At 39.8% G+C, this 15569-nt stretch overlaps 1 protein-coding gene across 5 annotated transcripts in view; it reads left to right on the forward strand.

The window, feature by feature from the left end:
- Nucleotides 1–15569, forward strand: part of TRIM4 (tripartite motif containing 4) — a 50168-nt gene that overhangs the window by 21521 nt on the left and 13078 nt on the right. The window contains exon 6 of one of the 5 annotated variants that reach the window (XM_068565890.1): nt 13683–13977. The exons of 1 other annotated variant lie outside the window; for it this stretch is intronic. In XM_068565890.1, coding sequence (XP_068421991.1) covers nt 13683–13762 — 80 coding nt within the window. In that variant the 3' untranslated portion in view covers nt 13763–13977. Of the gene's footprint in view, nt 1–4727; nt 4837–6022; nt 6406–13682; nt 13978–15569 lie in introns of those variants that run through there. 3 more of the 5 variants (XM_068565891.1, XM_068565889.1, XM_068565892.1) reach the window with 3 other exon arrangements.

The following is a 15569-nucleotide window of genomic DNA, read 5'->3' on the forward strand; positions in this document are numbered from 1 at the left end:
TCCCCTGGAGACCAGGCTTTTGCTATGGAAAACACTGGCCACATTTTCCCAGTGATTTCTAGTCCTCCTCCCCCTGCCAGAGCCATGAGGCGATCTTTCTCAACTTTTCACTCAGCTCATACGCAGCTCACCCATACTGCAGCTCCCCAAAGCTTCTTACTTTTAAGGTAGCCCACACTCAACCTCCAGCAATTCGTCAAAACTACCATTTAAGTATTCCTACTAGTTTATGGCTCCAGTGGATTTTGCTTCCACTGTTAAGCAGATCTCAGCTTCAACTCTGTGGATTTGTCTGTCTATCCAGATTTTGGGGTGGCAATTTGCCGTGCAACCTCAGTTCTCTGATGGGCCCAAGAAAAGCCAATAATTTTCAGTTTTCTCATCTTTTTCTTGTAAGGATGTGAGTTATGATTTCCAAATTCTTTGCATGTTGGAGCTGAAACTGGAAGTATTCTTTTATAATATTAAAATAGGTTGCTCATAGAGCTCTGTAATGGTTAATTTTATGTGTCAGCTTGACTGGGTTAAGGGGTGCCCAGAGAGCTGGTAAAACATCTCTGGGGTGTCTGTGAGGGTGTTTCCAGAAGAGATTAACATTTGAATCCATAGACTGAGTGAAGAAGATTTCTCTCACCATTGTAGGTAGGCATCATCCAATCAGTTGAGAGCCTGAATAGAACAAAAAGGCAGAAGGGCAAATTTATTCTCTGAGCTGGGACATCCATCTTCTTTTCTGCCCTTGGACATCGACGCTCCTGGTTCTTGGACCTTCAGACTTGGACTTCAGCTCCTGGTTCTTGGACCTTCAAATCGGAGGGACTTACACAATTGGCCCTCTGATCCTTGGGCCTTTGGACCTCAGTTGGAACTTACACCATCAGCTCCCCTGGTTCTCAGGCCTTTGGACTTGGACTGAACTAAACCACCGGCTTTCCTGGTTCTTCAGCTCTCAGCAGATTGTGGAACTTCTTGGCTTCCACAATCACGTGAGCCAATGGCCAGTGATCTATTTGTTCTGTTTCACTGAAGAACCATGACTAATATAACCTCATATAGTTGGTTCTTGCTGTTTTTCTAAACAGTTCTTAACAGTTATTCTTAATCCACTCACCTTTAAAGTTACTGTGTATAGTTGGATTAAAATACACCATCTTGCTAGCTGTTTTCTATTAGTTTCATTTCCTCTGTTTCTTTTTTCTGCCTTCTCTAGTTTTATTATTTAAAAAACAAAATTAATTTTATCTTATATACTTATTTGTACTTCTTTTAAAAACTTTTGAGTCACTGCCATAGAGTTTACAATGTACATTTTGAAAAATCTGAATCTACCTTCAAATAGTATGTTATTTCATGTGTGGTGAAAGACTTGATAACAGTGCGATCTTGATTCCCAGTCCTTGTTCCATTTTTATCATACATTTCACTTTTAGGTATGCAATAAACACCCAATACGTTGTTACTATCAATGCTTTAAACACTTATTTGCTTTAAACGTCTTCTTCTGGTATGTTGAGAAGTGTTAAGGTGGTATGAAATGACCAAAAAAAAAAAAAAAAAAGTGGGGCTTCCCTGGTGGCACAGTAGTTAAGAATCCGCCTGCCAATGCAGGGGACATGGGTTCAAGCCCTGGTCCAGGAAGATCCCACATGCTGTGGAGCAACTAAGTCCGTGCGCCACAACTACTGAGCCTGCGCTCTAGAGCTGGCGAGCCACAGCTACCGAAGCCCGTGTGCCTAGAGCCCGTGCTCCACAACAAGCGAAGCCACTGCAATGAGAAGCCCGTGCACTGCAACGAAGAGTAGCCCTCACTCACCACAACTAGAGAAAGCCCACGTGCAGCAATGAAGACCCAACGCAGCCAAAAATAAATAAATAAAATAAATAAATTTATTTAAAAAAAAAGTGGAAAGGAGATACGATGAAGAAATCCAGGTAACTGAAGAATCATAAGAAATTTTGGAAAGCTGTTTGTCATAGAATATCCATGCTGATGACTTAGAAGATAGACTACATTCAGGCAGCCAACAGAGACTCTCAGGAAAGAGAGAAAATCAGAGCTGCTCTGGAGTCTGGATGCTGAGAGTCCAGCCTTTAATTCTTGGTAACCTGGGCTCATTTCAAGTCTAAGAGAAAGAATGCAGGAGACAGGTGATTCTGAAGTGGGAAAGATTTCCAGAGTCGAAGGGATCATGGTCCTCTGAATAAACTTGAAAGTATATCTTATCTGTTCTTCCTCACAGTTTTGCCATTATTGGTGTCATGGTGTAGACCTACAGAATGCTTGCTGACAGACGATCTCATTTTTGGTTTCTCATTTAGCATGATGCACACACTTTCAGGTCTTGCTTCTTTATCCATTGTAAAAATCTCTGGCTTTTGATCTGAATCTACCTTCAAACAATATGTCACTTCATGTGTAGTGAAAGACTTTAGTCCATTTATACTTAATGAAAATTGATATCTTTGAGTTTAAATCTATCAACTTGCTTTTAAAAAATTTGCCCGTTCTGTTTTTTCTCTATTACTCTTTTCTTGCCCTCTTTTGGTTTAATAGAATATATTAAAAGTTTATTTTATTTCAGCTATTGGATCTCTAAAGAGCTATACCTCCTTTAAAAATAATTTTAAATTTGACATTTTGGTTAACTGTTCTTCAACACAATGGGGAAATTAAAAGGCTTTTCAATAAGTGGTTTTTGGAAAACTGGATATCCACATACAAAAGAATGAAATCGAATCCTTATCACACACCATACACAAAAATCAACTCAAAATGGTTTAAGTAATTAAATGTAAGACCCAAAAGTATAAAACCCCTAAGAAGAAAACACAGAGAAAAAGCTTGAAATTGGCTTTGGCAATGATTTCTTGAATACGACACCAGAAGCACAGGCAACAAGAGCAAAAATAAACACGCGGGATTACATCAAACTAAAAAGCTTCTGCACAGCAAAGGAAATAATCAACAAAATGAAAAGGCAACCTACAGAATGGGAGAAAATATTTGCAAAGCATAATCTGATAAAGGGTTAATAACCAAAATACATAAGGAATTCCTACAATTCAATACCAAATATTAAATGACCCTATTAAGGATGGGCAAAGGATCTGAATAGACATTTTTCCAACAAAGACATACAAATGGCCAATGGTTAGAATATGCTCAACATGACTAATCATGAGGGAAATGCAAATCAAAACCATAAAACTCACACTTGTTTGGATGGCTATCATCAAGAGAACCAAAGATTATGGCAAACAGTATGGAGGTTCCTCAAAAAATTAAAAATAAAACTACCATATGATCTAGCAAACCCACTTCTGACTATATATCCAAAGGACTTGAAATCAGTACCTCAAAGATATACCTGCACTCACATGTTCATTGCAGCATTATTCACGATAGCTAAGACATGGGAGCAACCATTATCCATTATCCATTATCAGGTGAATGGATAAAGAAAATGTGGCATGTACATACAATGAAATATTATTCAGCCTTACAAAAAAAGGAAATCCTGCCATTTGTGACAATACGGATGCACCTGGAGGACATCAGCTAAGTGAAATAAGCCGGACACAGAAGGACAAATACTACGCTATATCGCTTACGTAACAAATCTTAAATAGTCTACCTCATAGAAGTAGAGATTAGAATGGTGGTTGCAAGGGGCTGAGGGAAGGAGAAATGGGGAGGATTAGTCAAAATGTACAGTGTCAGTTATACAAGATGAGTAAGTCCTAGAGATCTGTACAGCACAGATCCTGTAATTAACAATACTGTATTGTGTATAAATTTGCTAAGAGGGAGATATTACGTTAAGTGTTCTTATCACACAAAAAAATAATAAGGCAGGAGGAAATTTTGTAGGTGATGGGTATGTTTATGGCATAGATTATGGTGATGGTTTCATGAATGTGCACTTATCTGCAAACTTATCAAGTTTTACTTCTTAAATTTGTACAGCTTTTTGTATGTCAATCATACCTCAAAGTGTTTTAAACAAAATACCCCCTTATTTCTCTTTTGACTTATCCTTTGATATGAGTTATTTAGAAGTATGCTATTTAGTTCCCAAATATTTGGGATTTTTCTGGAGATCTTTCTCTTATGATTTCGAATTCTGTTGTGTTCTGAGAAAATACTTTGTATGACTTAAATTCTAAATTTATTTATACTCTTATTATGGCCCAGAATATGGTCTATCTTGATAAATGTTTCATATGCACTTGAAGGATGTGTATTATTCTTTTGTTGAGTGGAGTGTTCTCAATTAGGTCGTTAGTTAATAGTGTTCTATTATTTCTTCAAATATTTTCTCTGTCCTTTCTGTCTCCTCTCTTTCAGTAATCCAATTATACGTATATATTGGGCCATTTGAGGTTTTCCTAAAGCTCAGATACTCTGTTCATTAATTTTTTAGATTTTTTTCCTATTTTGTTTTATTTTTGATAGTTTCTATTGCTGTGTCTTCATGAATCAATATTTTCTTTTGCAATGTCCAATCTGCTGCTAATTCCTCTGTGTGTTTTTCATTTCAGACACTAGTTTTCAACTCTAGAAACTCGTGTGTGTTTGTTTTATCTTCTTTGTCTTTATTAACATGTTTAATCTTTCCTCTAGAATTTTGAACATATGGAATATGTTGTAATAAATGTTTTAATGTCTTGTCTTTTTTTTTTTTTTTTTTTTTTTTGTCTGTGCCTCATGGCTCATGGGATCTCAGTTCCTCAACCAGGGATTGAGCCGGGGGCTACGGCAGTGAAAGCCTGGAATCCTAACCACTAGGCCACCAGGGAACTCCCTTTGTCTTCTAATTCTGTCTGATCTAACCAACATAATCAATAAAATACCTCAAATTGTCTATTGAGTATCAGTTCTGAGTAGACTTCAAGTCACTGATTTTTCTATTCATTATATTTAATTGCATGCCTAGTTATTTTTTATTGAATGCCAGACATTGTAAATTTTATCTAGTGTGCTGGATATTTTTGTATTCCTATAAATATTCTTGAGCTTTGTTTTGGAATGCAGTCATTGGGAATCTGATCCTTTTGGATTTTGCTTTTAGGATTTGTTAGGCAGAACTATAGCAGGGTTTAGTCTAGGTCCAATTACTCCTCACTACTGAGGCAAGACCCTTCTGAGTATTACACCCAGTACTCCAGACTGGTTTTCCAGTTTGGCTGGTGGGAACGGGCACTGTTCCTGGCCTGGCTCAGGTCCAGGTCAAGGTAGTTCTTTTCCCTAGCCTTGAGTGGTTTCATGAAGCACATGTGCTGAATAATACTCTGCTAAATACCCAAGGGAGAGCTCTTGCACATCTCTGGGTTTGTCTCTCTGTGCAACTTTTTTCTCTCCATTACTCTGCCCTGCAAATTCCTGTAAGCTTGATCTCCCCTAGACTCTCAACTTTATCTTCTCAACTTTATCTCCTCAACTTAGGGAGGTGGTTTGGCTCTATCTGGTTTCTTCCTCCCGACACTGCAGCCTGAAAACTCTCAAGACAATAATATGAGACAACTGTAGGGCTCATCTCATTTTCCCCCAGCTCTCAAGGATCACTGTCCCATTTTGTCTGATGTCCAGTGTCTTAAACTGTTGTTTCATACATTCTGTGTAGTTTTTTTAGTTGTTTCAGGCAGAAGGGAAAAATCCCCTCTCCACCACCATGTTACTCCATCTTGGTCAGAAGTCCTTACACGTATGTTTTAAGCAATTTGAAAAGGATTCTTTTCTCACACTCAAACCATCTCTTTCCCTCTTGTTCTGATTCTATTTTCACTACACAACATGTTTTATTTAATTGAAATTCTTGACTACACTAATGCTTGTCATATTCTAATTAAATTACATAACTTTAATGTGTAATATACACCATTATAAAGTGAATTCTGATGTGGCTGTATGATCAGAGAAATTCAAACAAATGTGTTAAACTTCTGGTTTGTTTTCTAACCAATCCTGGTAATATGGTTATATAAAATTGCTTGTGGTTAGCAAATTCAAATTTTGTTTTAGATACTGGGAATGCATCAATGAAGAAAACAGACCCCGCCCCCCAAAGAAAAAAGAAAAAGAAAAAGCAAAAGAAAAGAAAACATAACTTACTGGTCTCATGGAGTCTACATTCCAGTGGATAATAATAGCTTACTCTTACGTAGCACTCACATAGGCATCGTGACATTATCTTGTGTGTTTTAAACATATTGACTTACTGAATTCTCACAAACCCTATGAAGTATATATTATTTTTGTCATCATTTTTCAAAAGAGGACATAAGCACAGATTATTGAGGTAACTTGCCTGAGATCATATAGCCAATAAGTAGTAGAACTGGGATTTGAACTCAGTGTCTCTGGCCCTGTCATCCTGTGCTTGCTTAACTATTGCAACACCCAGGTTCTCTCAGTAGACCAGTGAGAGCTATCTTATTGATTACATTCGTTAGGTATCTCTCTCTCTCTCTCTTTTCAATCTTTACTTATATTTTTGTTCACTTAAATCTTTCTCACACTGAGAGAGGTAAAGTTTTCTTCTTCCAGTGAACTTCTGTTTCTCCTTATAGTTCCTGTAATTTGCTTTATTAAATATTGCTGCTCTGTCAGTGCTTACATTTTCATAACTAGTGTATCTTTATTATAGATTGTACCCATTTATACAGTCTTTTACAGATTTTAGTTTCACTGTTATATACACTTCAGAAAATGCCCTTTTAAAATTACAAAATTTTCTTTGTCTTTCATGTCTTTGGAATTGAATTCCAGTTTTTTAGATGATAAGATTAAAATCCTTTATTTTTTAAAATTTTAATTTATCTCTGCCCATTCTTTTATTTTTAGCTTTATGAACTACTTTTTAAGAGATACATTCTTTTATACTGTATAGAGTTCGATGTTGCTTTGTGACCTAATTTGAAAAGCCTTTTCTGTGAATAACTGGGTTAAATTCATTTATATTTATTAATAGTCCAGGTATCTTTGTCCTGAATTCTGTCACATTGTATTCATATGCTTTCTGCTCTTATTTAAAAAATATTTCTACATATAACTATTTTTTTTTTCTTTTTTTAAAGGAACTCCTTTATTTATTTATTTATTTATTTTTGGCTGTGTTGGGTCTTCGTTTCTGTGCGAGGGCTTTCTCTAGTTGCGGCAAGCGGGGCCCACTCTTCATCGCGGTGCGCGGGCCTCTCACTATCGCGGCCTCTCTTGTTGCGGAGCACAGGCTCCAGACGCGCAGGCTCAGTAGTTGTGGCTCACGGGCCCAGTTGCTCCGCGGCATGTGGGATCCTCCCAGACCAGGGCTCGAACCCGTGTCCCCTGCATTGGCAGGCAGATTCTCAACCACTGTGCCACCAGGGAAGCCCTGTCTTTTTAATAGTTCTGAAATTTAAGAAAGCTGTATATTTTGTCCTAGTTTCCTTCATAATTAATTTTACATGATACTCTTAATCCTCTGTTTTTATTAAAGCAGTTTTATTAGTTTCCTATCATGAGATTCCATTATGTTCAACTCTCCATATTAAATCAATCGTTATACTAGGCTAATGACACTCTCCTAAAATATCTGGAAATTATTCACTGCTACGATCAGTCCAAAACACTATCCTCTTTTCTTTGGATGTAGCAGTAGCCTCATAATTGGCTACACTGCCTCCAGCCTTACCCAGTAATATATATCCACTATCATACATCATCTAGTGTGAGCTTTAAAACATGTAAGTTTTATCTTGATGCTTCCTTACTTTAAAACTTTCTAAGAACTCACATTCTACTTTGAATAAAATTTACTAGACCTTGCTTTCCTCCCTTCCCTTTCTTTCCTAACCCTAACCTTCCCTTCCCTTCCCTCCCTCCCTTCTTTCCCTTTCTCCTTCTTCTCTTCCTTCCTCCTCCATCCCCCTCCTTTCTTTCTTTATTCCATCTTCCTTCCTCCTTCCCTTCCTTTCTCCCTCTCTCTCTCTCTCTCCCTCGCCTCATCCTCATGCTTATATCCATCATGGCTTCTCCTACTTTGCTCCTCATTGTACCTACTGTCATACTGGCTTCCTTTCAGCTCCTTAATTACATCAAGAGTTTTCTCAGCTTAAGGATTTTGCACGTCTTTGACTTTATCTAGACCTCTTTTCATTTTCAATTTCCTGGATAACCCTTACCTCAATTCAGAGATCTTAGCTTAGTTGCCGTTTTTAAAAGAGGCTCTCCCTTATGACCCAGTTTACTGCAGTGACCTCCCTGTTTTACTCTAGCATAGTAAATTCTTTTTCATCATAGTTTAGCAGTGGACATGCATTGTTTTGTCTGTCACGCACTCCTTCCCTACTTCTGCTAAAGTCACCCCTTCACAACCACACTTTCTTTGTAATATTACGCCATTCCAAATCCATTCCAAATCCATGTTTTTCCTTTTTCTTTTTTTAAAAGTATTTATTTATTTATTTTGGCTGCACCGGGTCTTAGTTGTGGCATGTGGACTTAGTTACAGCACGCATGTGGGATCTAGTTCCCCAACCAGGGATCGAACCCGGGCCCCCTGCATTGGGAGCGTGGAGTCCTATCCACTGGACCACCAGGGAAGTTCCCCCAAATCCATGTTTTTCTTATTCTATCACCACCCTACCTCTCCAACCCCTGCAAGAGATGGGCACCTGTCCCAGGGAAGTCTATCCTTTCACTGCAGGCTTTGGCACACAGTGATTGCTCCATGGTGTGGCCACAGGGCTAAACTGTTGAACAGATTTCTTCCCTGGAGTTTTCTCAACTGGAGGTGGAGGAGTATTAGATTTCAAGCCAAAAGTATGGCATCAGAGCTTCCAGCTGTATGGGTACCCTGCATCTAAAAATGCCTGAGAGAATGAGATCAAAACAGAGACCCAAGCCAAGATGAAAGATGGAAAAAGAAGGCATTGACATGATTCAAGTAACTGGCTCTAGCTGATTCTGAGATTAGTTCTACCCTAGTCATTGCTGTGATTCCACACCCTTCCCTTAAGATAGTATAAGTTTTGTTTTAATGTCGTTGGCATTTGAAGAGTATTGATCAATACAAAATATTAACCCAATATAATATAGTATATTTGTTTATTTATTTATTCTATCTCTAGGTCCCCCTGGGGGAAGGGACCATGCTTGCTTGTTTGTCACTGTACACAGTACAGTGCTTGGAACTTAGCAGGTGATCATCAAATATTGGTCAAATAAATTAATGCATTATATAAATGCCATAACTGCTTTAACTAGAGGGATATTATATTCTGGCAAGAATGAGAGCACCAAGTAAATCATTAGACAGAAGTTTTGAAGAAAGTGATGATACACTGAATCTACTCAAAGAATAAACAGCAAGATAAACTCAGTGAAATAAGACATTTTAGTATCTGAGTTGAGATAGAGAGCAAAGAATAGCTCAATAGATCCTTTAATGGAGAGGAAGAGCAGGGCATAAGACTGAGATGGGAGTAAATAAGGAGGAGATGTATAGATAACACTACTTTCTTTTCTTACTTCTGTATCTGAAGTCTTTGGCCATGTTCTATGAACGTAGTCTATAAAATTGGAGTATGACCAACAGAGAGGGTGGGAAGTACTAGTGGTAATCGCCTGCCTCCATTCCTTGACTTTTTTCCTATGATAAGGCACAGGGGGAAACCTCCACAGGCCCCCGTGGGCAATAGAGGCTATATCTTTCTCAGATTGTCTTCTCCAAAGGGTTGGATGGAAAGGGGCAAGAGTGATCTGGGTTCCAGGATGAAAAACAAGCCAGGGACTCTAGGAATTGCTTCTCTCCACGGCTAATTGGCCCTTGGAGAAGGTATTCCCATGTTATCTTCAGAGCCACAGTCCTCAAAGTATCTCAGTCCCCTGACCCCTACAAACAAACTTCAAGCAAAGCCCTTTGGGAATGCTTATCTCATGCACAATGCAAGTCTAATTGGCATCTTGAGTAATGGTTTCCGGAAGAGATTCAGGATGTGTCCTTTGGGTGGGAATCCCTGATGCCATATGTTTAGTGTCCCCAGTTTGCCTCAGCTGACATAGGTCCTCTGGGTTGAGGGGTGTTTCATTTCTCACAGATGATGCTACTCTTCCTTCATGATTGGCTCCTGTCAGGCCAAGTCTTTCCTCATTCTAGCCCCTATGATTCCTGCTGAGGAAACATTCATGCAGTCAGGAAGGGGCTTATTCTAAAAACCCCAGTGCTAGAGCCAAATTCTTACTTTATTAAAATGGGAAAGGAGGTGTAAAGCTAAGAAGAGAGTGCCTTGAGTGATCCAATAGAGCATGAAATCCAAAACAGATTTTCTTTTGACTCTGGACTCATTGATGATTAAGCTGGTATTAAATGTAGCTTCTTAACCAGGTAACATTAATGCAAATTGTTATGACCCAGGCTCTCATTGCTATTTTTGGATGGAGAGGTGGCTCAGATATATTTTTGGAGGCAGAGAAATCGTATGCATGATTCAAAGGCTCAACTAATAGAGATTAAACAAGTTTACTTAATTTGTCCTAATGCATGCTGATGGAGTTCAAAATCTGAACACATTTTGCAAGAGTATTTCAGAATTACACCTTCTATTGCTCCTGGTGATGCTGCTCTGTCACGAAGAGAATTAGTGTAAACAATAAAGACTGTGTAGGACAATATCCTCTATGCTATTCCTCAGTCAAAGGAGATTTTCAGGGTTATGAAGGGAGTCTGATGAGCATCTCATAAAAGACTTGTTTGGATGTTCAGTAGCTAATCTGTGAGTCAGTGTGGATCCATTCTGCCCTATTCCACTTCTGTACTTGTTTTTCCCACAAGTCTCTGCAGGGGAAACTCCAGGCAAGGTAATGCTGGGGCTTGAAGTATTCAAGAAACCTTTATTTGAAACTAGGGCATCCTCTGGCATTGTCAGGGTCTTATTACTGGACCCCTCAAGTCAGAGGGTGATAATTGGTGATTCCATGAGGAAAGCAGCCTGAGAAGGCAGAGGAAAAGTCACTTGAGAGTCACAAATCAGAATGGGAAACTATTAGGAAAGTTGCCTGTGGGAGGAAGAGAGGCATGAATCAGACGATGGGAAAATGTATTATGCTACGGAGATTTCCAGAGAAAGATGGAAACTAATGAGGAAAGAGAGGGGGAAGTATATGGATACCTAAGTCAAGGGAAATCTGTGGATGTGTTGACGGGGCTGGAGTGAGTAGAGGAAGCGTGGGGGAATGCTGGGTTCTTAGTCCACAGGAAGCTGAGTTTGAAATAACACTGTGAGGTGACAGCCCCAAAGATGCTCCTACGCTGCATAAAATGGAGAGTGATTACTGGTCAAACTATCCTCGGAAGAATACATTCAGTTCTGAGTTCTTCACTCTAAAAAGTAAGTAATCTGGAATGCATGAAGATCCAGGGAGATGCTTAGAAGGAAAAACACAGAGAGGAACAGAGTGGATATTTGGGGATCAATTTAGAGTATTTTTTAAAGTTCCTTCTGATCAGTGTTCATATGAGAATTAGGTAAAGGACCGATTGGGAAATTTGGCTGATTAAATGTTATCATCCTAGTCTTATCAGCCCGATTTGTAATTTTCAGGCTCTCAGGTCTTCCCAGTCAAACACATAGTTTTGGTGGGTTTGTAATGTGTCAGCTTGGCACCCATGCACATTTCTTTAAACTAAATCTCCAAATAAAGACAGTATCACTTTATCCTTCCACCTAACTGGATACAACTACCCCATGTACAACCAAAAACATGTAACCCTCTCCCAAGAAGAACATATAAAACACACCAATGCTTTTCCCATAAAAAAGGTGAAATTAATTTTACTCCTATCTGATTCATACTTCCCCTTTTATATCCTGTGACTTGAATACTGAGATATGAAGTTAACTATATTAATATATCTTATGTTAGACAAGGGGATGACTGAGTGGGAAAAAACAGAAATATTTGGTAAATATATCTATATACAAAATATTCATATATAAATAAGAAATGCCTGTAACTATTTCAAGTTTTGATTCTCCAGCTGCTCACATGGTCATGGCTGGAGCTCCTAGCTACTTTCTTTCGTTACCCATTCCATATGCCCTTTGTCTGCAGGTGGTCATGGTTACTTGTTGGGTTGGGGAGTGGCGCTAACCTTCACTCCTGAAGGATCTGGGCCATTAGTAGTCCTGTTTGAATTGGGTTGTTGTACTTTTCCACTGACTTTCTTTTTCTTTTTGGCTGCGTTGGGTCTTTTTTTTTTTTTGGCTGCGTGAGTTGCTGCACGCTGGCTTTCTCTAGTTGCTGCGAGCGGGGCTCCTCTTTGGTGGGGCGTGCGGGCTTCTCACTGTGGTGGCCTCTCCTGGTGCGGAGCATGGGCTCCAGCCGCACGGGTCTCAGCAGTTGTGGCACGCAGGCTCTAGGGCGCAAGCTCAGTAGTTGTGGCGCACAGGCTTAGTTGCTCTGTGGCATGTGGGATCTTCCCGGACCAGGGCTGGAACTCACATCCCCTGCGTTGGCAGGCGGATTCTTAACCACTGCGCCACCAGGGAAGCCCTCCGCTGACTTTCATCACAGGACATTTGAGTACAAGATGCACCCTAGAAAATCTCCTGAATTTCAGACATGTTCCCCCTCATTCGCATGGAGTAGTAGCGACTCAATTTCCCCTTGCTTGTCAGGATCAAACACAGCAATTAGTGTAGTAACTTCCTTTGCTCGTTGCTTCAGTGATATGAGGAGTCCAAAGTGGCAAGGTGGCAGTCTCAACTCTCAGTAAATGAAATCGTGTTGCCTGATGAAGGAATTCCTTTCTTTGTAATGAAGACCTCTAAACTAGCAGAGTCTAAATGTGTGAGAGCAAAACTTTGGTTTATAACGTCTGGCTATAAACGTTATAGTGGGAGGCTCACTGCCACTTCCACCTCTTGATTCCTGATCCCATGAACTGTTACGATAGGAGAAACAACACCATTAATTGATATAGAAATTTAGAGCATATACCACTCCCTGGAGGACATTGTCCCAGCAATGGGAGGTGTTGCCAACTAGCTGTTGCTGTAACTGAGTCTTCAGAAGTCTCTTCCACTGTTCTGTCAAGACAGTTGTTTCAGGACGCTGGAGAATACGGTCAGACCAGTGGATTCCTTCAGCATGGGCCCACCCCTGCACTTTATTTGCCATGAAATGAGCTCCTTAGTCAGAAGTAATGCTTCATGGAGTACCATTATGGTGCATAGAGCATTGTGTGTGTCCATAGGTGGTAGTTTTGGCAGCAGCTCTGTGGGGAAGGGAGGCAAATCCTTACCCAGAGTGTCAACTCCAGTAAGAACAAAGTAATGTCCCTTCAGTAATGGAAGTTATCCAGTATGATCAGTCTACCACCAAGTGTCTGTCCGATATCCCTGTGGGATGATGTCATATCAGGGACTCAATGTTGGTCTCTGTTTTGGGCAGATTGGGCACTCAGTGGTGGCTGTACCTAGATTGGCCGTGGTGAGTACAAGTCCATGTTGTTGAGCCCATGTAGAGCCCACCATATACACCACATCACCTTCTTTGGATGAAGACCGGCCTTTAGTGTGGTTGGTGGTGGTTCATTTCGCTTGCCCCACGATCTCTTCTGTTCCACACTGTTGTACAGTATCCACTTTTCATCACCTCTCACAATTTGTTTTAAAGACGGAACGTTTTTATTATGTTTCAGTAGAGAATCACATGCAGAAATATGGTCAAGCAGGTTTTTTTCGCCTAACTTATGTGGAATCTGAACATCAAAGCGATTAACATAACCAAGCTGGTGCAAATGATTTTCAGCGCTTGATTTGGACATTTTGAGCTTCGATTTGATCGCTACCATCTTCAACTGGTCTACCCAACCGTGGAACATCGTCCAGCGAGAAATCTCCAGCACAAAACTTTGCGAACCACTTTTGACATGTTCGATCAGTCACAGCACCTTCTCCATACACTGCACAAATCTTTTTTGTGTGTGTGTTTCAGTTGCGTTTTTTACCTTTCTTGAAATAATAAAGCATAATATGCTGAAAATGTTGCTTTTTTTCTTCCATCTTCAATATTAAAATGGCCACACCAAAATTGACCAATTTTGATAAGTCTTTTTTTAAATGTACACTGATATGACAGCTGTCACATACAATCTAACAAAATTGTTTCGAATGAAGTTAAAGACAACTAAGTGCTACTAGAGCCGTCTTACAGAAAAACCGAATGAACCTTTTGGCCCACCCAATAATAGCCAAGATATGGAAACAACCTAAGTATCTATCTATGGATGAATAGATAAAGAAAATGTGGTATATATATATACAATGGAATATTATCAGCCATAAAAAATAAGGAATTCTTGTCATTTGTGACAACATGGATGGACAATGAGGGCATTATGCTAAGTGAAATAAGTCAGACAGGGAAAGACAAATACTCTACGCTATCACTTGTGTGTGGAACCAAAAAAACCCCTCAACTTTTAGGTACAGAGAACAGATTAGTGATTGCCAGAGTTGGGGCTGAGGGTGGGGGGAATGGGTGAAGGTGATCAAAAGGTAAAAGCTTCCAGTTGCAGGATAAATTAGTTTGAAGGATATAATGTACAGCACGGTGACTACAGTTAACAGTACTGAATTGTATATTTGAAAGTTGCCAAGGGAGTAGATCTTAAAAGTTTTTATAACAAGAAAAAAATTGTAACTATTTGAGGTGAATTGACTAAACTCATTTTGGTAATCATTTTGGAATACATACATCTATCAAATCAGTGTGTTGTACACCTTGGACTAATACAATGTTATACATCATTTACATCTTAATAGTGAGGCAGGAGACAGATGGGCTCCAGGCTAGGCACTTACAACTGGCCTCCTGTTTACATTTCTCGGGGTGAGAAGAAGATGGGCTTCAGGCTGGACACTTAGAACTAGCCTCTTGTTTGCATTTCCTGAGACACGAGATAAGTGGGCTCTAGGTTAGATATTTACAACCAGCCTCCTGTTTGCACTTCGACATAGAAATAACAACAGAAACAGGGTAAATAGCCAGACTTTGTCTCCTGAGAGCACTTTAATATAACAGTCATGGCAGGAACATTGAGGGGCTAAACCCTTTTGAGTAAAAGACCAAGAGGTCATATATTTCCCTTCCTTGGGGCAAGGGAGACATTGCACAAGTGCAGAAAGGCTCCTTGGGGGTCAAAAAGGAGGGGGTACCACCCCATAATAGGTGATGTCAAGGCCCCCCCAGAGGGTGGGCTGTAATCCATCTTGGAAAAAAGTGGTGCACGCATGTTGGGGTGGATCCTAGGGTAGGGCAGGTGTGGAAGAAGAAACCAGATAATTGGCCAAAGGTAAACAAAGACCCGGAAGAACTGCCCTATATAAATGAGTTAACTGCCTTTTTACTGGGCTCCTCCTCACTAGGGAGGACGCCCACACCCTTTCTCTCTGGGTGTGTATCTCTGCCTTGCGTTGGTCTTAACTAAACAAACTGTTTCTCTGTGTGCTCTCCCACTTGTGCTGTCTCTAATAATAAACTTTGTACCTGTTTTTACAGTTTTTGCCTCCTTGAGAAATGCATT

Source organism: Eschrichtius robustus, chromosome 16 (genome assembly GCF_028021215.1).
Source record: "Eschrichtius robustus isolate mEscRob2 chromosome 16, mEscRob2.pri, whole genome shotgun sequence".
Classification (NCBI taxonomy): domain Eukaryota; kingdom Metazoa; phylum Chordata; class Mammalia; order Artiodactyla; family Eschrichtiidae; genus Eschrichtius; species Eschrichtius robustus.